The 20,963-nt window shown below is 45.3% G+C and overlaps 1 protein-coding gene and 1 long non-coding RNA gene across 2 annotated transcripts in view; one reads left to right on the top strand and one right to left on the bottom strand.

Moving 5' to 3' along the window:
- Positions 1-20,963, bottom strand: part of LOC106508196 — a 45,033-nt gene that overhangs the window by 6,633 nt on the left and 17,437 nt on the right. The window contains exons 2-3 of the long non-coding RNA XR_001304823.2: positions 4,397-4,528; positions 3,364-3,515 (exon numbers count right to left, since the gene is read on the bottom strand). This is a non-coding gene — a long non-coding RNA (uncharacterized LOC106508196). The remainder of the gene's footprint in view (positions 1-3,363; positions 3,516-4,396; positions 4,529-20,963) is intronic.
- Positions 10,369-13,148, top strand: TAS2R40 (taste 2 receptor member 40). Its single transcript, XM_013990765.2, is given in 2 exon segments — positions 10,369-11,036; positions 11,038-13,148. Coding segments are annotated over 2 exon segments (954 nt in total). The 5' UTR covers positions 10,369-10,865; the 3' UTR covers positions 11,821-13,148.

Genomic DNA, 20,963 nt, shown 5'->3' with positions numbered 1-20,963 from the left:
AATATATGAAAGTTCCAATTTCTCTGAGTCCTCAACAACGCTTGTAATTGTTTTGTTTTGTTTTGTTTGCCATCCTAGTGGGTATGAAACAGTAGCTTGTCATCGTTTTGATTTGCATTTCCCTAATGACTAATGGGGCTGAGTGCTTTTTGGAAAGAAAGATATTTTCACATCCTTTGCCCAATTTTTAATTGAGCTACCTTTTTATTGCTGAGCTGAAAGGGTCTTTATATATTCTGGATACCAGACTCTTACCATGATTTGCCAGTATTTTGTCCCATTACACAGGTTGTTTTTTCACTTTCTGACAGTGCGGTGCCCTTTGAAGCACAAAGCTTTAAGTTTTCACAGTCCATTATTTTAATTTTTTCTTTCATTGCTGTGCCTGAAAATCCTTGTGTACTCAAGGTCACAGAAATTTACACTTATATTTTCCTCTGAGAGTTTAATAATTTTAGCTCTTATTTATTTAAGTCTTTGACACATTTGGGGTTAGTTTTTGTACCTAGTATGAGATATAAGTCTAACCTCATTCTTTTTGCATGAGGATATTCAGTTCCTTTTTTTTTTTTTTTTTTTTTTTTTGGCTTTTTAGGGCTGCAGCTGTGGCACATGGAAATTCCCAGGTTAGGGGTGGAATCGGAGCTACAGCTACTGGCCTATGCCATAGCCGCAGCAACTTGGGACCCAACCTACACTGAAGCTCATGGCAATGCCAGATCCCCAACCCACTGAGCGAGGACAGAAACTGAACCCACATCCTCACGGATACTAGTCAAATTTGTTTCTGCTGTGCCACAACAGGAACTCCAGTTCCATCTTTAAAAAAAAAAAAAAAAAAAAAAAAGACTATTCTCTCCCCCATGAAATAGTTTTGGCACCCTTGTTGAACATCAGTCTTTTCTTTACGCACTTAGCACCATCTGAAGTTACATCATGTGCTCTTCTCAAACTCCCTCACTCTCTTCCCCCCACATTTCCTCCCCAGCCCCACCCCCCACACACACACACAAACGAAACTGAGTTTCTTAAAGACAAGCTTGCCTCACTTACTGTTTATATCCAATGCTTGGGACATAGTCAGCAATTAATAAATATGTGTGGAATGAATAAAGGATACCTCTTTTTTTTTAAGGAAAAAAAATGGCCATTGTATGTATCTATATTTCCTGAGCTCAAAAAATCATTTAATTTGGGGCAAAAAAAAAAAAAAAAAAAAAAAAGATTGTTGAGCAAAGGACCTAAATGAGATTTCATTACCACTTCTTGGGTTGGATGAAAAGAGCCTATTTAGGCAAGTAACCATCCCTTGGTAAAGAAAGGGCCTGAGAGTTCCCTTCATGGCTCAGTGGTTACAAACCCGACTGGTATCCGTGAGAATGAGGGTTCAGTCCCTGGCCTCACTCAGTGCGTTAAGGATCAGGCATTGCCATGAACTGTGGTATCGGTTGCAGACATGGCACGGATCCCATATTGCTGTGGCTGTGCTGTAGGCCTGCAGCTTTAGCTCCAATTCCACCCCTAGCCTGGAACTTCCATATGCTGCGGGTTTGTCCCTAAAAAGACAAAATTAATCACTTGGGGAGAACTTCAACAGAACTCCAAAGGCAAGTGTAAAGGGACAATCCAAGATGCATTACCTGATATTCAACAAGGTCCTTATCTCCTATCAGTGTCCACTCATCTCCAAATTGTGAGCTCGATGGACCAGCTCTCAAGTCCAGCATAATATATGTACTGGTATTCTAGTTCCCTCATGTTTTGGACTCTTTAGCAAGAGGCTCTGCTAGTCATCTAGAGTGAGTCTATTTACAGAATATAATTTGTATTTGCAATATCTTTTTAAAAATAATAGTAATCAATGTTAATTAAAAGATACTTTATTAAGAGATAATGTGGGAGTTCCCGTCGTGGTGCAGTGGTTAACAAATCCGACTAGGAACCATGAGGTTGCAGGTTTGATCCCTGGCCTCGCTCAGTGGCTCAGATCCTGCGTTGCTGTGGCTCTGGTGTAGGCTGGCAGCTACAGCTCCGATGAGACCCCTAGCCTGGGAACCTCCATATGCCACGGGAGCGGCCCAAGAAATGGCAAAAAGACAGAAAAAAGAAAAAAAGAAAGAAAAAAGAAAGAAAGAAAGAAAAAAGAGATAATGTGAATTTCCTCACAAAAGCTTTCTGAAATAACTCCGACCATGGGTACAAAGATTCAGAGCTCTCCCTAAAACTGCGTGGGTAAAACTCTTAACCAACCGCCTAAAATAGAAAAGGTTTTCAAAGATTTCCTTGAGGTTCCTATTTAGAAAGAAAGAGCATGCCCTCCCACTAGTGGAAGAATTAAGTAATTGCTTGACTTTCCAAGAAAGTTTCACAGGCTCCATCTTATGGTGAAATCTGTTTGCTAAGCTGTAGAGCCATCCCATAATTCATTGTCTGCATGAGAAGTAAATTAAAGAGATCAGTGAAAACTCCAGGGTCTAGAGAAGGCAGGAACATAAAGAAAAACAAACCAAGTGCCAGGAAAATTATCAAATTGTATTTTTCTGACCTAAGGTTGCAACCAAACCACATAATACCTGCCTGTTTCATACTGATGGTTGTATTTGAAATTCAAAATTGAAAAAAAAAAAAAAAGATAAAATAGAAATATTTTACTTCCAACATTTCTTTTACAATGTGTTGACTTTTGGAAGCAGAAATCTACAACTTTTTCTTTGGCATCGATATGCCATTGTTAAATTTTGGATCAAGTTTGAAGTGAACACAGAATTAAGTTTGACAAGTAGTTTTGACTAGGAATGACGTTTAATATTGGAAAAGAGCTGTGGAAAAACATAGGTATTGCCCAAGAGTTTCAAAAATCTTGGCACACTCGCTAAGGTATTTTCAGGAGTTGGACTCTCCAGGGTCACGACGCTAAATTTTCCATCCTGTATGATCCTGTGGATCATCTTTCACATTGTCGGTAAGAATCGATAAAGGAGCACAGAGCAGTGGGAGTTTATCTTCAGAGTCTGAGATCAGCAGGTCACTTTGGGAACTCAGTGTCACTGTCCCCATCATGACATTCAGGCCACCAGTTACAGTTCTAGAAACTATTCTTAGCCCAGAAAAGAAGAGGACCAGAAAACACTGCCAGATAACTGTCTCCACAATGTTTTATAACTCCTGGGGATGCCTTTGAGGGGAAATTCAAGGTGTTTGTCAACCTCAAAGACCACTTACATGATGACAATTTTTGCTGCTCAGCACAAGCAAAGTTGGTTTTTTTGCCCCCGCCCCCCACCTTAGAAGATATGAATGAGTTCATTTCAACAGTTCAACAATTCTCCTTGGCTTTAGCAGTGACAAAGCCTCCCAACCTACCTCAGCGAGGAGACATCTGTGTTGTGTCCACTTCATCAAATTGCCCAGGATGCTCTGCGGCCCAAGCGCCAGGAAGAGATCCAGCTTACAGGTGGTGAGCTCTGTGTCTGTGACGTGTTCCATTTTTAACTTCTGGCAGAAAGCAATTCCTGCTGAATAATGCAAATGGGTAGATCTAAAGGCTGTGTCCTTATATAACTTGCAACATGGAACTTAAGTTTAATGGCAAGTCCAATATTAGCCTTATCTCTCTGTTGGGGAGACGGCTTGGATCGTCAGTGCCAGAAATTGAGACACATGAACATGGGGAGATCTCGACAAGGCTCTTTACTTCTGCAGAAGGGCACAGGTACTCAAAAAGTGCGTGCAAAGAAGAAAAGACCCTCCCTATTTATCCCTAACGCAGGTCATGTACCTGTCCCCTTCCCATTGGTCAGGTCAGGGCGCACATCCTTCTTGGTTGGCTAATTTGAAACAAATTGTTACTGGGAGAGGAAGGAAGGGGGGGCGGTCACAGGAAGGCGTTTCAGCCAAAACCAGAGCAAAATAGAGCAACCAAGATTCCTTTGATAGAAAAGACATTATGTTACTTTCCACATATCCCTTCATCATCTCCATAAAATTGTTTGAAAGTTTCCTCTATTCCAAAAATGAATTCCCTAATTACTTCCTAGTGTTGTGCCTGTCGTGGGCACACTGTCCAAAATATTTTCAGTCCTAGAAATTCTCAAACCCACAGTGAATAAATAGAGCTAATTATTACATCTGAGTAGCTGCACTAGCAAATGTCACAACGTTTAAGACTTGTTCACACAATTTATCTTTTAATTTCCTGGCTATATTTCCAGGATGTTGAGCAACAGTATTTCTGGTTACATTTATATTTGTACATGCTTCTATCTTTTTAGGACACATCCTTTCTGCTACATTCAAAAGGCACTCTTTCACAATTTGAGTCTGAAGAATTTGATGTCCTGGGCAGATTTTTCACTTAAATACACAACTGCTTATTTTATGAACAACCAAAACAAACCTTGTTGACATTTTTGTTTTCTTGACAGTCCGATAGGTTTTGATCTCACATCTTTCACATCCCAGGTCTTTGTTCTTACAGGTGTTTCTTTCAAGAGCACCTAGACTGTTTTCTTTAGTTACGTCTGTCAACCTGAAAAGAAAAAAAATTACACCCTAAAAGTTTCAAGTTATGTTTTATTCAGAGACATTACTGAGGAATATAGCCTGGGAGGCTGCCTCTCAGATGGCTCTAAGGAACTGTTTCAAAGAGGTAAAGGGAGAGCTAGGATATACAGGAATTTTTGCTGGTGTGGAGGTGGGGGGATATCACATAATCAAACATCAAAAGATTGCTGATATTTACTCACAAAAAAAAACAGACATCTCAGGTAATTATATTTAGCACTTTTCTATGTATAAGAAGATGCAAGAGTCTGGGCTCATTGAATTCCTTTCTTTGATACGCATCTTAACTATCTAGGACCAGAATCCTGTTTTTCTCCATCCTGAATGCCCTCAGGGCCCACTGTGAAGGTGGGTAGGGAGCAGCTGAAGGGGCCAATGGCTTGATGGTGGGCACATTTCTTGTTTACTAGAAGGCAGGCAATATCCACTGTTCACTGAAATGGCAGGCAAACATTTTTTTAGTCCACACATCCTTTGCCAAATAAGCTCAAAGGAGAATGTATGACTCTCTATGTTCTTTTTCCTCCTTTTCATAGAGATCCAAGAAATATTTTCACTTATTTAATACCGTAGAGTGGAAGTAATTTTCATAAGCCCCAAACTCAGTTTTTATTTTTTTATTTTATAATTTAGAGCTGTACCCATGGATGATACATGGAAGTTCCCAGGCTAAGGTCAAAATGGAGCTGCAACTGCCTGCCTACACCACAGCCACAGCAACGTAGGATCTGAGCTGTGTCTGCAACCTACCCCACTGTTCACGGCAATGCTGAATCCTTAACCCACTGAGCAAAGTGGGGGATCAAACCCATGTCCTCATGGATACAAGTTGGGTCCATTACCGCTGATCCAGGAATGGAACTCCCAAAACTCAGTTTTTAAAAATATAATTTTTTGAGTTCCCATTGTGGTTCAGCAGGTTAAGAACCCCTCATAGTGTCCATGAAGTTGTGGGTTTGATCCCCAGCCTCACTCAGTGGGTTAAGTATCCAGCATTGCCATAAGCTGTAGCATAGGTCGTAGATGCAGCTTGGATGTGGTGTTGCCATGGTTGTGGCATAGGCCCAGCTACAGCTCTGATTCAGACCTTAGCCTGAAAACTTCCATATGTTGTAGGTACGGCCATAAAAGAAAAAAAAGTTATAATTTTCTGTGATTCAACCTCTGTATCTGTATCTCTCTACATGATGGAAAAACTTGTCTTCTTGTTCTTCTCCAAAAAGTCATTCAGTCGCTTCCACAAAGGTGTTGAGTGGCTTGGTTCCCGTTGCCCCAGAACTGAGCCTAGAGCCCACACTATAAACCACACAAGAACATAGCCCTTCCCTGCAGTGGTTCTCAGCCCTCCCCACGCCACATTAGACTCTCAGTGGGGAGCTTTGGAGATGCCAATGCTTAGCTTTTCTCCAGAACAGCAACTTAGAATGTTTGAGGATGAGCCTTGGGTATGGATGTTTTAGGCCCTTTAAGCCAATTCTGGTATGGAGAGAGGGTTGAGAGGGACACATTAAAGAAAGAAACCAAGAACTAGGACTAGATACCCACCTGCAAATCTTACCCAAAGGTGGAAAATGTGGAAATACCAGCCTTACTAGAACTAGCTAGGATCCCAACAGCAACCCTCACCTGGGTCTACACTTTTAAAAAGATGAGGGGAGGGAGAGAAGAGAAGGGTGACATGAGCCACGGGAAGAACACTGGACAAATGCCACAGAGCCCTCTCAAGAACTCCCTAGTGTTCCCCAGGAGACAGCCAGTAAGGGGATGTCTGGTCCCCAGAGATACAGTGGCCACATAGTGCAGAAGAAGCAGCAGCATCCACAAGAAAGCATATCTACCACAGCGCCCAGCAAAATTAAGAGGCACCACCTGCCCGCTCTCTCCCTCACCAGCACCCTGGAGGAAGGAGAGACCGGTGCCCCAGAGCCTACGCTGTTCCCATCCAATACCAGCAGATGGGGGTCTCCATTCAAACTGTGCTTGGGGGAAGTTCCCATTGTGGCTCAGCCATAGTGAGCCCGACTGGTATCCATGGGGATATGGGTTGGATCCCTGGCCTTGCTCAATGGGTTAAGGATCTGGTGTTGCTGTGAGCTGTGGACTAGGCTGCATCCCACATTGCTATGGCTGTAGCTATGATGCAGGCCAGCAGCTATAGCTCTGATTCAACCCCTAGCCTGGGAATGTCCATATACTGTGGGTGGGGCCCTAAAAAAGCAAAGCAAAACAAAACAAAACAAAAAACTGTGCTTGAGGAAAAGGGAGAAGTTAAGATTTTACCAAGTATGAAACTAAGCTGGATTGAGTAGTAATAACACAAAAAAGATTAGAAAAGATGAAATCTGCCCAAGTTATCACTATGGGATTGAAACCAAACAGGACACTGTGGGGCCTTTCCATGTTACCTGTTTCCTGTTTGTGGAAAAAGGTTTTAGACTCAGAGACCTTCCCTGAGTTTCAAAGAGCAGATCCAAGAAGTTACAACCAGGAAAGTGAGGACGTACAGAAACAAAGGAAAAGCAAACCCAAGAAAATCTTTTCCATGATTGTTAGCTTAAACTAATGCCTTGATTTATGACCCCAAACCGTGGAGGTAATGTCCTGTGGCTTCAACCAGCTGCCACAAGCAGAATTAAAACTGATGACACCAGCAGGGTCCATGAAGAACTGAAACTCCTGAACCATCTCAAAGGCTCTAAGCAAATAATAAAATGCCTCAACCTTGGCTTTTGCTCACTCCTAAAAAGAAGTTAAGGGATCACAAGACCATGATTGACTCGTCTGCCTCACAGGAACTCATAGATCAGTCACAATCACCAATGATGCCTCAAGTCCCAAGATGGTGCCGGGAAGTCTGCAACTGCTGTCTTATCAGGAAGGTGAAATCGCAGAGAACTCGCCGCCTCATCTTTACCCTTTCTGCCTCTAAAAAACCTTCTGCCCCAGCCTGCCAGCCAGGTGGATTTGAGACAAGTTCCCCATCTTTTGAGCTGAAGCCTCCTCCCTGCTGCAAACTCTGACGTTTTCGGTTTGTCTGGCCTCACTGTGCATCAGGCACATGAACTTGGGCTTGACCACAGGATGGGAACAAATTCAAGAGCACAGAGTTGAGCACAAAGACTGAAGGGAAAGTCTTATTCATGTTTCTCCCCCTCACTGAGTCGACACGTGTCCATAAACCAATTATATTCTAGTGTCTCCTCAGTCAGGCTAGGCTTAGACACTCTGATTACAAGAGCGTCTCAGGATTTCTCCTGCCCGTCCTCCCTAAGGTGACATACAGGTTGCCTGGGGATCAGAGATTTGGCTGGAGGGAAGGAGCTGGGGAATCTTTTCCATGGTCATTCCTCTGTCCTTGCATTGGCTGCATCTGAACCGACGCTTGCAAACCTCCTCGGTATGACCAGCCTTTGGGGATCGACAAACTCCCTCAGCAAATTTCCAACCCATTTTTGTGAACGCAAGGAAGGTTGAATGACTCTCACTCTCGTGAGAGTGGATGGGCTGTGGGGAACTCAGAAGCAAGCTTGCGGCGCCCCCTCTGCCTTGATGTCCCCATGAAGCCATGTGTGATGGGCCAAGACACAGCGCCCCTTTCAGAGAGTGGCTCACTCTCCATTGCTATTCCCTGCATCCCTCTCACTCCTCCCTCACTTGGAAAAACAATTTATAGTCTGCATGGTGGTGCTTGAGAGAGAAAGCAAAGTTGTTCCCCAATCACATATTCTTCCAAATCTGTTCTATTCTACATCTGGACTTAATAGCCTAGAATTTTGAACTTAATAGCCAAGAAGTTGGGGGTTCTTCTTTGGGGAAGCAGGTTAAAGATCCAGCATTGTCACTGCAGTGGTTCAGGTCCCTGGCCCAGGATCTTCTACATGCTATGGGCATGGCCAAAAAAATTAAAAAAAAAAAAAAGCCAATAATTTGAAATTTTTGTTGTTTGGTTCCTCCATGAGATTTTCCCCAAAATAAAGGTGCCTGTGTTCTAGCTCCCCAAATGAGAAAGGATCAAAAAATTAAAAAATAGGAGTTCCCATCGTGGCTCAGCAGAAACAAATCTGACTAGCATCCATGAGGACGCAGGTTCGATCCTTGGCCTCACTCAGGGGGTTAAGGATCTGGCATTGCCATGAGCTGTGGTGCAGGTTGCAGATGTGGCTGGGATCTGGCGTTGCTGTGGATGTGTCGTAGGCCAGCGGCTACAGCTCTGATTTGGCCCCTAACCTGGGAAATTCCATATGCCGTGAGTGCCACCTAAAAAAAAAAAAAAATTGGCCCTACATCCCTATAAATATAGGGCCTGCCCACTAGTCCCCACTGTTCTCACTTCTTAAAATCAGAGAAAAATGTGAATTCACACCAAGAGAAAATGCTATTAAAACAATGGAAATCCACAATTATGTGCAAGAAATTTGGAGAGATATATTTATTACAAACTTGCATAAGTTGGAACAAATAAAAAGATGCATTCTCTGCTTTGGAACATATGAAAGCCGCTGACAAATACTTCTCTCCTCAATTAGGAGAAGTAACATAGTTTAATGACTCTCTTACTTGTCAAAGAATCTTGTTTCCCATTTCTGGCTACTATGAATAAAGTCATTCTTGTACAAGTCTTTGTGGTGACATGACTTCTGGAACAATGCTTTCTGGAAGTGCCCTGGTGGCTCAGTGAATTAAGGATCCAGCCTTGTCACTGCTGTGGCTCTAGTTACTGCTCTGGCGCAAGTTCGATCCCAGGCTGGGGAACTTCCCATGCTGTGGGTGAGGCCAAATAAATAAATACATAAAATAATGCTTTCTTGGAGTTCCCACTGTGGCACAATGGGATCGATGGTGTCTCTGCAGCACCAGGACGCAGGTTCAATTCTCAGCCCTGCACAGTGTGGATTAAAAGATCCGGTGTTGCCAAAGGCTGCAGTGTAGGTTGCAACTGTGGCTCAGATCTGATCCTTGGCCTGGGAACTCCATTTGCCAGGGAGCAGCCAAATAAGAAATAAATAATAATGATAATTATGCTTTCTTAATTTTGTAACATGCTGCTTTGTCTGGTGCTATTTTTCATACAAATATGATTTACATAATAAAAATAAATCTGGCTTCATTTGAAATACAATTATTTTGGGGTTGGAGAAATCCATGTTATTAGTCCTTCATTTGTATTATAAAAATTGTAAGAGGGCAGGAGTTCCCGTCATGGCTCAGCGGTTAACAAACCCAACTAGCATCAACAAGAACATGGGTTCGATCCCTGATCTCGCTCAGTGGGTTAGGGATCCAGCGTTGCCGTGAGCTGTGCTGTAGATCGAAGAGGCGGCTTGGATCTGGCATTGCTGGGGTTATGGTTTGGGTTCAATCCCTGATCTCGCTCAGTGGGTTAGGGATCCAGCGTTGCCATGAGCTGTGCTGTAGGTCGAAGAGGCGGCTTGGATCTGGCATTGCTGGGGTTATGGTGTAGGTTGGTGGCTACAGCTCAGATTAAACCTCTAGCCTGGGAATCTCCATGTGCCGCTAGTTTGGCCCTAAAAAGACAAAAAAAAAAAAAAAAATTACAACAGGGCAAGCACACTGGCGTAAAGCCTCAGGGTCAAGAAGACATTAGGAATTGGTGACTACCATAATAAATTGAAATGTGCATTCATATCTGTTTTATTTTTTTTTCTTTTTGTCTTTTTAGGGCCATACCCGTGGCATATGGAGCTTCCCAGGGTAGGGGTTGACTTGGAGCTGTAGTCGCCGGCAACAGCCACAGCCACAGCTACGCCAGATCCGAGCCGAGTCTGCAACCTGCACCACAGCTCCCAGCAAAGCCAGGTCCCTAACCTACTGAACGAGGCCAGGGATCAAACCTGCATCCTCATGGATGCTAGTCAGATTCATTTCTGCTGCACCATAACCAGAACTCTGAACTATGGTTACTTGCAATTTGATGGTGCTTAAATACTGTAACAGAGGAAATCAAAGTATATATCAAGCAATTTGTCTAGAAAAATAAAATTTGGGAGACAGCAAACCATTTTTAATCATCTTTGTAAATGGACAAAATACAAATAAATTTTATGAACAATTAAAAAAAAAAGAAAAGAAAAGAAAAGAAAAAGCAAGACAGCCAGTAACCAGATCCTCTCGTCATTTGCATTTCATGCCTCTGGTCATGTGACAAGCTAATGAAGAAAAATTGGAAATAACCATTAACTGGGGGCGGGGGGGAACTATACTAGCATTGAAAAAGGATCAGAAAGTCTGCAGAGAAGGTACAAGTTCTTGGCAAGGAAGCTTGAACATCAGAGCTAAAGAGGATGGCGATAGTGAACAGAGATGCTATGGCTGAAGACACCACCGGGTTTAAAATCGTCTTCACCTTAGTGGTCTCCGGAATAGAGTGCATCACTGCCATTCCTGGGAACAGCTTCATCACAGCCATCCGTGGAGCCAAGGAGGCCAGAGACAAAATCCTCCCTGTTGGTGACTGCAATTCTGTTGATGCTGAGTTTTTCCAGGCTCTTGCTACAGCTTTGGATCATGCTAGAAAATACCTACATTATACTATTCTGGGTCACTTATAACCGAAAAACCATGTATACGCTTTTTAAAACCGTCACCATGTTTCTAAACTATGCCAACCTCTGGCTTGCTGCCTGGCTCAGTATCTTCTATTGTCTTAGAATTGCAAACTTTACTCACCCTTTGATCGCTGCGATGAAGGGGATAATGCCGGTGCTGTTGCCTTGGCTCTTGAGGCTGTCGTTGTTCTCCTTCTGCTCTAGTTTTCCCTTCTCTACAGATATCGTCAATGTGCACGTAAAGAACTCCATCCCTAGCCCCTCCTCCAACTCCACTGAGAAGCTGTACTTCTCTGGGACCAACGTGGTCAACTTGATTCTCACGCTTTACCTGGGTATCTTCATCCCTCTGAGCATGTTCATCCTTGCAGCCACCCTGCTGATGGTCTCTCTCAAGAGACACCCCCAATGGATGGAGAGCAATGCCACTGGCTTCAGGGGCCCCAGCATGGAGGCTCACATGAGGGCCATCAAAGCCATCAGCTGCTTCCTCAGTTTTTACACTTTCAGCACAGTTGCTCTATTTCTTTCCATGTGCAGCATCTTCAATGCCAACAGTTCTTGGAATATTCTGTGTGAAATCATCACGGCTGCCTGCCTAGCTGGCCACTCAGTGCTATTGATCCTGGGCAACCCTGGGCTGAAAGGAGCCTGGACACGGTCTCAGCACCAAGTTCATCTTTACCTGTAAGGACAAATTCTGTGACTGTAACCCACAGGGTAACAAAGGACCTGATCCCACAAGCTCTGTCTTTTCCTCACCCATCTTTTCTTTCCTCATCTGCTCTGACACTTCTCCTCAGGTAACTAGATCCTTTCATGAACATGAAGCTGAATGTGTAACTTCAGAATCTAAACAGAAGTAGCTGAGCAACTCTACGACAGATGTTTGAAAACTCTTTCATCTGTGGTCATTTGTATCCTGCCCTGCGCTCTTCTCTGCTTGCTCTCCCACCGAGCCTTAAGGAGAGAGTGACCAGATACCTCTGTTTGCCCAGGACGATCTCTGTTTATGCCTCTTGTCATATGTCACCCTTTAATTCTCAAGAATATTTTGGAATGGATGAAAAATTATATGCCCCCCCTTAAGGCAACCTGTTAACCCACAGTCAAGAAAAAAAGAGGGCTAGTGACAAGGGCTAGTCAAGAAAAAAAGAGGGCTCCCTTCCCGGGAGGTGGAAGGGAAACCTGAAAGGGGAAAGAAAAGCTGGCCCAAATCATCAAGTGGTGCAGAGGTTCCAAGGAAAATGAAAAGTGAAGAAAAAGGCTGTGGACGTGACTTAGAGGAGGCCATGTACACTGCCAGTGGAGGGATGCGGTGCACTCACATCACAGGAGTTTTCACAAATGATGATGAAAACACATGGATTTTGTAAAGACCAATAGTTTCAGGAGGTTGCTTGGAGGTAACGATGAAATAGCGCGAGCTAGGGTGGGTAGGTGCTGCACACTCAGTGCAATGCTCTATTTTCCCAAATGGTAAAAGACAAAGTGAGAAGAAAGGGAAGGGGAAAAATGAAGTAAAAAGGAAGCAGAAAGGAGGTAGAAAGAGGCAAGACTAGAGGCCAGGCTCTTTTGCTTCGCTCCTGGATCTGTGACAATGTACGTGGCACTGGTTCCTCTGGCTTTACCAGTCCTAGGGCACCTCGAAGGACCTTGTGGGGCTGGGGCAAAGTCCCTGGGAGGGGCTGTTTGCTGCTCACTGTCACTCTCCAGAAGGAGCCCATCCGCTTCAGAAGGCTATTCCCTAGTAAGACACCCCACCTCTCAGATAGCTCAGAACTAGAAGTTAGCAGATTAGCTTTTCTTGCATTTGGTATTTTTAAAATCAGAAGTACTGATGAATTTGAAAAGAATGCTGCTGACCATACCAAGCTTAAGAAGCTCCCAAATAGGAGTTTCCTCGTGATGCAATGGGTTTAGGAGCCCAGCATTATCACGCTGTGGCTCAGGTCACTGCTGTGGCTTGGGTTTGATTCCTGGCACAGGAACTTCCACAATGCTGAGAGTATAGCAGAAAGAAAGAAAGAGAGAGAGAGAGAGAGAGAGAGAGAGGAGAGAGAGAGAGAGAGAGAGAGAGAGAGAGAGAGAGAGAGAGAGAAAGAAAGAAAGAAAGAAAGAAAGAAAGAAAGAAAGAAAGAAAGAAAGAAAGAAAGAAAAAGAAAGAAAGAGAGAAAGAAAGGGAGAAAGAGAGAAAGAAACAAAGAAAAGGAGAAAGAAAGAAAGAAAGGAAGAGAAGGAAAAAAGAAGGAAAGAAGAAAGCTACCAAATAAAAATATAAGGTCACTAGCAAAGACTAAATTCTGAGTTCCCAGGTCCCTGAGCACATATTTCAAGAGAGTCCCTCCTCTCCTAAATGACAAAAAAGAATCACACACACACGCACACACACACACACACACACAGGCACACTCACACTCATCCCTTTATAATTCAGACAGCTTGGGACTTAATTAACTGGAAAGGAAAATGTTTATGAAAATATACTATTTTGATAGATTTCCTAAGTGATATTTATTTATATGACTATTTAAGGTTGGCATAACTGTTATAGGAAGACAAATTAAATCCTTCCAACTCCTAAAGAATAGAGAAATATGTTTTTTTCTAAATGATACATGCATACATACTCACTGAAAAAGAGAGAAAAGCAAGAAATTAAAGTTGGCATGTCATGGGGGTTCCCATTGTGGCTCAGCAGAAACAAGTCCAACTAGTATCCACGAGGATTCAGGTTTAATACCTGGCCTCCCCCAGTGGGTCAGGGATCCAGTGTTGCCATGAGCTGTGGTGTAGGTTGCAGATGTGGCTCAGATCTGGTGTTGCTGTGGCTGTGGTGTAGACTGGCTCCGATTGGACCCCTAGCCTGGGAATTTCCATATGCATGGGTGTGGCCCTAAAAAGCAAAACATCAGTAAATAAAAAATTAAAAAATAAAGTCAGCCTGTCATTAATATGAACCCTGCCAGGAAAACCAACTGTATAATCCCTCTCTGTGCTTATTATGAAGAAATATTATCTCATTGTTTGCAAAAGCTGAAGGCAGGAGAACTAACAAGAGCTTTAAGGGTGATGACATAATTGTAAATACTGTATGTTGTCCTACTTTAACTAGATCAAGTTCTCTCCACTCTTCCCTCCCTTCCTTTTTTTTTTTTTTTTCTTTTATTGAAAACACACCTAAACTTCCAGAAGGGGCCAGAATACCCTGTCTTTGAATTGCTTGGCTTCAGACAGAAACCAGAATTCCTAAGGGATCCACTTTGCAAACCCTACACTACTGTCCCCTGAGAGACATTGAAAGCTATGGTGTGAAGGATTTCTTTACCCACAGAGTCAGCCCAGACCTTACCCACCATGTGGAGCAGCTAAGGGGATTCTGGTGGCCACAGGAGTCCAATCGGGAAGGCCCAGCATGGGGCAAGGTGTCTCAAACCTGGTAGAGCCTTGCAAATGAAGACTGGACTGGCAGCTGGGGCCAATCCAATGGCCAGGACTTGAGAGGCATCAGATGGCCCCCCAGCTAACACAACCTTCCCCTTCTAATACCTCCGTGCCTGCTAAATTCCTCCTACTTTCCTGTGAGCAGATACCACAGGAATTCTTTTATTATTTTCTCAGGCACGCTTTTCTTTGGGCTTCTAGGACAGAACCAGCTGTTGAATGAGACAAGAAACCATAAGTTCAATCAACCAACAGAGGGGGGCAGACATCAGAAGCAAGAAGGCAGGAGCCCCTGAAGGGTGGGCCTCCCACCCACCTCCTGTTTCCCTCTTCCCTCGGGAGAGGGCTGGAGTCCTTAGAGGAAAGGTGGAGGTATGGAAACTTCAGACAGACGCCTCCGAAAGATGGGCTGGTGGAATGAGGACGGATAAACAAGCCAGGGGGCCAGTCCTCAAGGTCTGCAGGCTGGGGAAGCTCTCTGGACCCCTGGCCTGCACCCCTGATGTGCTGCCTTCTGCAGGAGAGGCTCGTCTCCCATGCCCTCTGCCAGGAGCCATGCGTTACAGGCAGTTAGGAGTTTCCTTCAGGGAAGGAGGGCAGAAGCATTCTGCAGCCTGGAACGTGGCCCAGGAGGCCTGGGCAGCGCAGGTCTGGGCAGAAAACAGCAGCACCAAAGGTGTGGGATGGAGAGCAGAGCAGCAGGAACGGGGTGAGGGAAGCGGTGAAGGTGTTAAGCTCTGAGGACACTCTGGGCCTGTCTGGTTGGGAGCTCCTGCCTGGCCTTCGGGGATTATCCCCATAAGCAACACGGCAAAACATCTCCCAAGAGTTTCCCAGAGGAACAGTTCTGGGTGGGACCCCTCACCAGTGGGAGTGGGCCCTGCAGAGATGCTTCATGTCTGTGCAGCTAGCCTAACAACTAGCCTCACCAGGTAGGAACTGATTTTGTTTGTTTGTTTGTTTTAAAGTTTCTGGTTTGTCTCTCATTTGCTTTCCTTTATTGTGAAGTGTCTAAAGAATGTCAGGCTGCCTCCCAGTTGCATTGGAAGAAAATAAGAAAACAGTGGTTCTGAAGACAATCCAAAGAGGAAAAAAACAATAATTCCCTGGGTTGAGTTCGGTCTAGGTGTGGCAGCAACAGGGAGAGAGGAGGAGCCGAGGAGAGGATTCCGAGGTGGAAAATTAATGGAAAAACCCCACGGAGTTGTCCCGTGGCCCAGCGGGTGAAGGATTCAGCATGGTCATTGCAGCAGCTCTGGTCGCTGCTTGCCGTTGTGGTGTAGGTTCGATCCCTGACCCAAGAACTTCCACATGCCACGGGTGCGGCCAATAAAACAAACAAACCAAAAAACCCTCAGCTGCACCTTCTGCCAGTTCTCACACCCGCCACCCTGTCACCCTGCAGTCCCCAGACTCTGGATGACTTAAGCTTGGCTCCTGGCTCTGCTACTTACTGGTGTGTGACACAGGCATGTTACTGCATGTCTCTGTTTCTGTATCTGTAAAATAGGAGTTACAATAATATCTACTCCTGAAGTTCCTATCGTGGCGCAGTGGAAAGGAATTTGACTAGGAATCATGAGGTTGCAGGTTCGATCCCTGGCCTCGCTCAGTGGGTTAAGGATCCAGCACTGCCATGAGCTGTGGTGTAGATCGCAGATGAGGCTCAGATCCTGCGTTGCTATGGCTGTGGTGTAGGCTGGTGGCTACAGCTCTGATTAGACCCCTAGGCTGGAAACCTCCATATGTCGAGGGAGCAGCCCTAGAAAAGGCAAAAAGACAATAAAATAGAAAAAATAAAGGTGAGGGGAGTTCCCATTGTGGCTCAGCAGAAATGAACCCGACCAGTATCTATGAGGAGGCAGGTTCGATCCCTGGCTCCATTCAGTGGGTTAAGGATCCGGGATTACTGTGAGCTGTGGTGTAGGTCGCAGATCTGGCTCAGATTCTGCGTTGCTGTGGCTGTGGTGTATGCCCACAGCTGCAACTCTGTTTCACCCCTACCCGGGGAATTTCTATATGCTGCAAGTGTGGCCCTAAACCCCCCCCCCCGCCAAAAAAAATAATAATGGGGTGAGGGATGTGAGGCAGAGGAGCAGGGTGTCTAGAAGGAGGACATTCAAAGCAGGCCCCATGTGAAAAGGACAGAGCCCAGACTGGACCAGATGCACACAGAGGACCAGACCCGTCCAGGGACTTAGAACACAGCTCAGTTGTAGCCACTCAATCATCTGAGGTAGGAATTGGATGGGCCCCTGGGCTGAACAGCAGGGGACTTGTCAGGCTGAGTAAATCGGGTCTTGCTTCTCTGTGACTTCTCAAGGAAAAAGCTAATTGCAGGAGCTGAGCTCTGCTGGAGTAGAAAGATACGATAACCATATCAGTCTCTCACTCATAAGGCCAAGGAGGCCTCCCCGACTACATGTACACACAAAGACTCCTAGGAGTCAAATGGGAGGGGAGGAGTTCCCGTCGTGGTGCAGCAGAAACAAATCTGACTAGGATTTGCGGTTTGATCCCTGGCCAAATCTGACCAGGTTGCGGTTTGATCCCTGGCCTCACTCAGTAGGTTAAGGATCCAGCGTTGCCGTGAGCTGTGGTGTAGGTTGCAGATGCGGCTTGGATCTGGCGTTGCTGTGGCTGTGGTGTAGGCCGGCAGCTGTAGCTCCGATTAGACCCCTAGCCTGGGAACCTCCATATACCGTGGATGTGGCTCTAAAAAGACAAAAAAAAAAAAAAAAAAAAAAAAATGGGAGGGGACCCTAGGGGACCATGCATTGTGTCAAACTTCCCATAAGCCCTGGTGCTGGAATTCATCTTGGTTAAAGGACGGGCATACATATTGGGGAGGGTCCTGGGTCTCGTCAAGTGTGAGAAACAAAATTATACAATTAGCCCAAGGAAAACAAAGACCTGGACGAACTGCCCCTACATGAATGATTTAAATCACCCCTTTGGCCCGCTCCTCACCAGCAAGGGTGTCCAAATCCCTGAGTGTGTTGTTTTGCTTTTTTTTTTTTTTTTTTTTTGGTCTTTTTGTTGTTGTTATTGTTGTCTTTTCGGGGCTGCACCTTTGGCCTATGGCAGTTCCCAGGCTAGGGGTCTAATCAGAGCTGTTGCTGCCGGCCTACACCACAACTCACAGCAACGCGGGATCCTAACCCACTGAGCAAGGCCAGGGATCGAACACGCAACCTCATGGTTCCTAGTCGGATTTGTTTCTGCTGCACCACAACGGGAACTCCCTGTTTTGTTTCTATATTGTTCTCCCACATGAGCTGTGCACTGGGCTCATAATAATAAATTTGTACCTATTTTTACAATTTCTGCCTTTTTTTCCCATATTAGGGCCATACCTGCGGCCCTAATATCGAACCTGCATCCTCTTGGATACCAGCTGGGTTCGTTACCACTGAGACAGACAGGAACTCAATTTTTGCCTTCTTCAGATATTCTTGCCTTCAACGGGGGCAAGAATTAAGGCAACTCTGCTTTTAGCTTCTAGTTCCTGGTGGTCTACAGCTCGGATTCCTAGTTTTCAGGCAGGCTGCCCAGTTTCCATTCCTGAGCAGGGAATTAAAATCTCCCTTCAAGAAGTTCCAGTTGTGGAGCTCCCATCATGGCTCAGTAGTTAACGAATCCGACTAGGAACCATGAGGTTTCGGGTTCGATCCCTGGCCTTGCTCAGTGGGTTAATGATCCAGCATTGCCATGAGCTGAGGTGTAGGTCGCAGACCCGGCTCAGATCCCGAGTTGCTGTGGCTCTGGTGTAGGCTGGCGGCTACAGCTCCAATTCGATCCCTAGCCTGGGAACCTCCATATGCCTCGGGTGTGGCCCTAGAAAAGGCAAAAGGACAAAAAAAAAAAAAAAAAAAAAGAAGTTCCCATTGCGGCGCAGCAGAAGTGAATCCTTGAGACTGCGGGTTCAATCCCTGGCCTCCCTCAGTGGGTTAAGAATCCAGCATTGCCATGAGCTGTGGTGTAGGTGGCAGACCTGGCTCAGATCCTAAATTGCTGTGGCTGCAGTGTAGGCCAGCAGCTGCAGCTCCAATTTGACCCCTAGCCTGGTAATGTGCATATGCCACAAGTGCAGCCCTAAAAAAGAAAAAAAAAAAAAAAAGAAAAAAAACAGAGATGATCATAATATCTATTTCAAGGGGTTGTTTTGAGGTTCAAAGGAAATACTACATAAGTGCATAATAGACCATAAGCCTCCATACAAAATGAGTGCACTTATTTATTCAATAAAATTATACTGAGCATATAGGCTACTCACTGGACTGGATTCTGGATTATACAACAAAGCTTTTACCCTCTCTCCAGCTCAGAGGCTAGGGAAGAACAACGGATTAAATTACAATTGGCAAACACTTCAGGGGAGGTCTAGGTACTACGCACAGGGTCAGGGCTGTGTCTCCAACCTCAAAGTTTCACAGTTAAAACTCATTCTCCACAAAACACTGTAAATCCTGTTCTTCCTGCTTTAGCTCCTTCTGGGTTGGAGAGAGAAGAACTCAGGACAGAACCCTTATCTCTGTCTCACTGGCCAGCTAGGAAAGATCAGGGCCAGAATTCCTGTTGTGGCGAAATGGAAACGAATCAACTAATATCCCTGAGGATGCGGGTTCAATCCCTGGGCTCACTCAGTGGGTTAAGGATCTGGCGTTGTTGTGAGCTGTGGTATAGATTGCAGGTGCGGCTTGGTTCCCAAGTTTCTGTGGCTGTAGCATAGGCCGGCAGCTATAGCTCTGATTCGGGCCCTGGCCTGGGAACCTCCATTTGCCACAGGTGCAGCCCTAAAAACCGGAAAAAAAAAAAAGAGAGAGAGAGAGAGAGAGGGACGGAGGGAGGGAGGGAGGAAGGAAGGAAGATAGGTCAGGACCCAGAGAAGAAATGTCCCCTTGAACATCCCTAGAGATCCCCATCAGTGCCTAAGGATGCAAAAGAGAAAGGGTCCTATTACAGCCTGCCCTCCCTAGGGAAAGCTGCTGTTTGCATCTCCTCCCCAGAGCCCTAAGAGACCGCAAACAAATCCCTGGTTCATTCAAACCAGATGCTAGATAGCGTATCACAGCTTGTGGCCCTGAGTGCACCTGGGACCAGGAGTGACAGAAATACTTAGCAGGTGTCAATACGACACTCGGAAAAGACAGGAAACCTCACAGGGTGCCGGTCTGGCTCACTCTCACTTCTCAGTGGAATCAAACCTCAGTCCGCATTCCACTCATCAATGCAGTGAGAAGTGTAGGCTTGCCTGTGGATGCAAAGGTCAGGGAAAATGCCTTGGAAAACTCAGACTAGTCACTTGGAAGGCATGTCTATTCGGGGCCCTGAGGGCACCCTCCAACATTTCCTTCTAGCCACAACCTGGCTCCCCAAGGGACAGTGGAGTATCTGCCAGGGGATCAGTGTGGGGACAGGGATGAAAGAAGCTGGGTCCTTTGTTGAGGTTAGAGACAAGAGGAACCATGGCTTACCTCCTACCCCCACCCCCTCACTCCCCACCTGCCACCTCTGATTCCCTGCCCTAGCAGTGAACCTAGCCCAGGTTCCCCACACATGCCAACCCTAACCCTACCCTAACCTTAACCCTAGCCCTAACCCTAACCCTAACGGCACAAGGAACAGCAGCAGCACAAGCCCTGGGTGAACTCACGGAGTGTGTGGAGACCACGAGCAGTAGATCAAGTCACAGGTAAGCTCTGACCATGGAGGGATCAAGGTACAAGAACCGGGAGGCCACGTGACCTTGTGGGTCTCTGGCTGAAGGTGCATCTGAGCAGGTGGAGCTCTGCTCCAGTGCCTTTGGTGCCCAGACAACTTGGTGAATGAATCCCAAAGTCCAAGCTGCAACCCAAGAGAATAGATAGCCCGCCTTCTGCTCTCCACAATGCTGGATGCAACCTTCTGACAAAAGAAAAACAGTTAACAGGCGTAGAAGACTAACTTAGCCTTCTCATTCCTGAAACCGTGGCCCAAGACCTCCTTCACAACACAGCAGAACAAAGCTGCATGGACTCAACCAGTTAATTATGGTGAGAAAGATAAGCAAGGAGGATAAAATGATTTGCTCTAGAGTGAAAGTTAGCCATATATATATGTATATGCCAAATTTTATATATATATGCCAAATATATATATAGGCCTATATATATATATATATATATATATATATATATATATATATATATATATTTTATGACCACCACTCAAGGCATTTGGAAGTTCACAGGCCAGGAGTTGAATCCGAGCCATAGCTGCAACCTGCACCACAGCTGCACCAGCACTGGAGCCTTTAACCCACTGTGCTGGGCCAGAATCAGACTCACACCTCTGCAGTGACCAGAGCCACTGCAGTCAGATTCTTAACAGATTCAGAGCCACAGTGGG

This window comes from Sus scrofa, chromosome 18, assembly GCF_000003025.6.
Source record: "Sus scrofa isolate TJ Tabasco breed Duroc chromosome 18, Sscrofa11.1, whole genome shotgun sequence".
Classification (NCBI taxonomy): domain Eukaryota; kingdom Metazoa; phylum Chordata; class Mammalia; order Artiodactyla; family Suidae; genus Sus; species Sus scrofa.
This window is presented reverse-complemented; position numbering and strand designations above follow the sequence as displayed.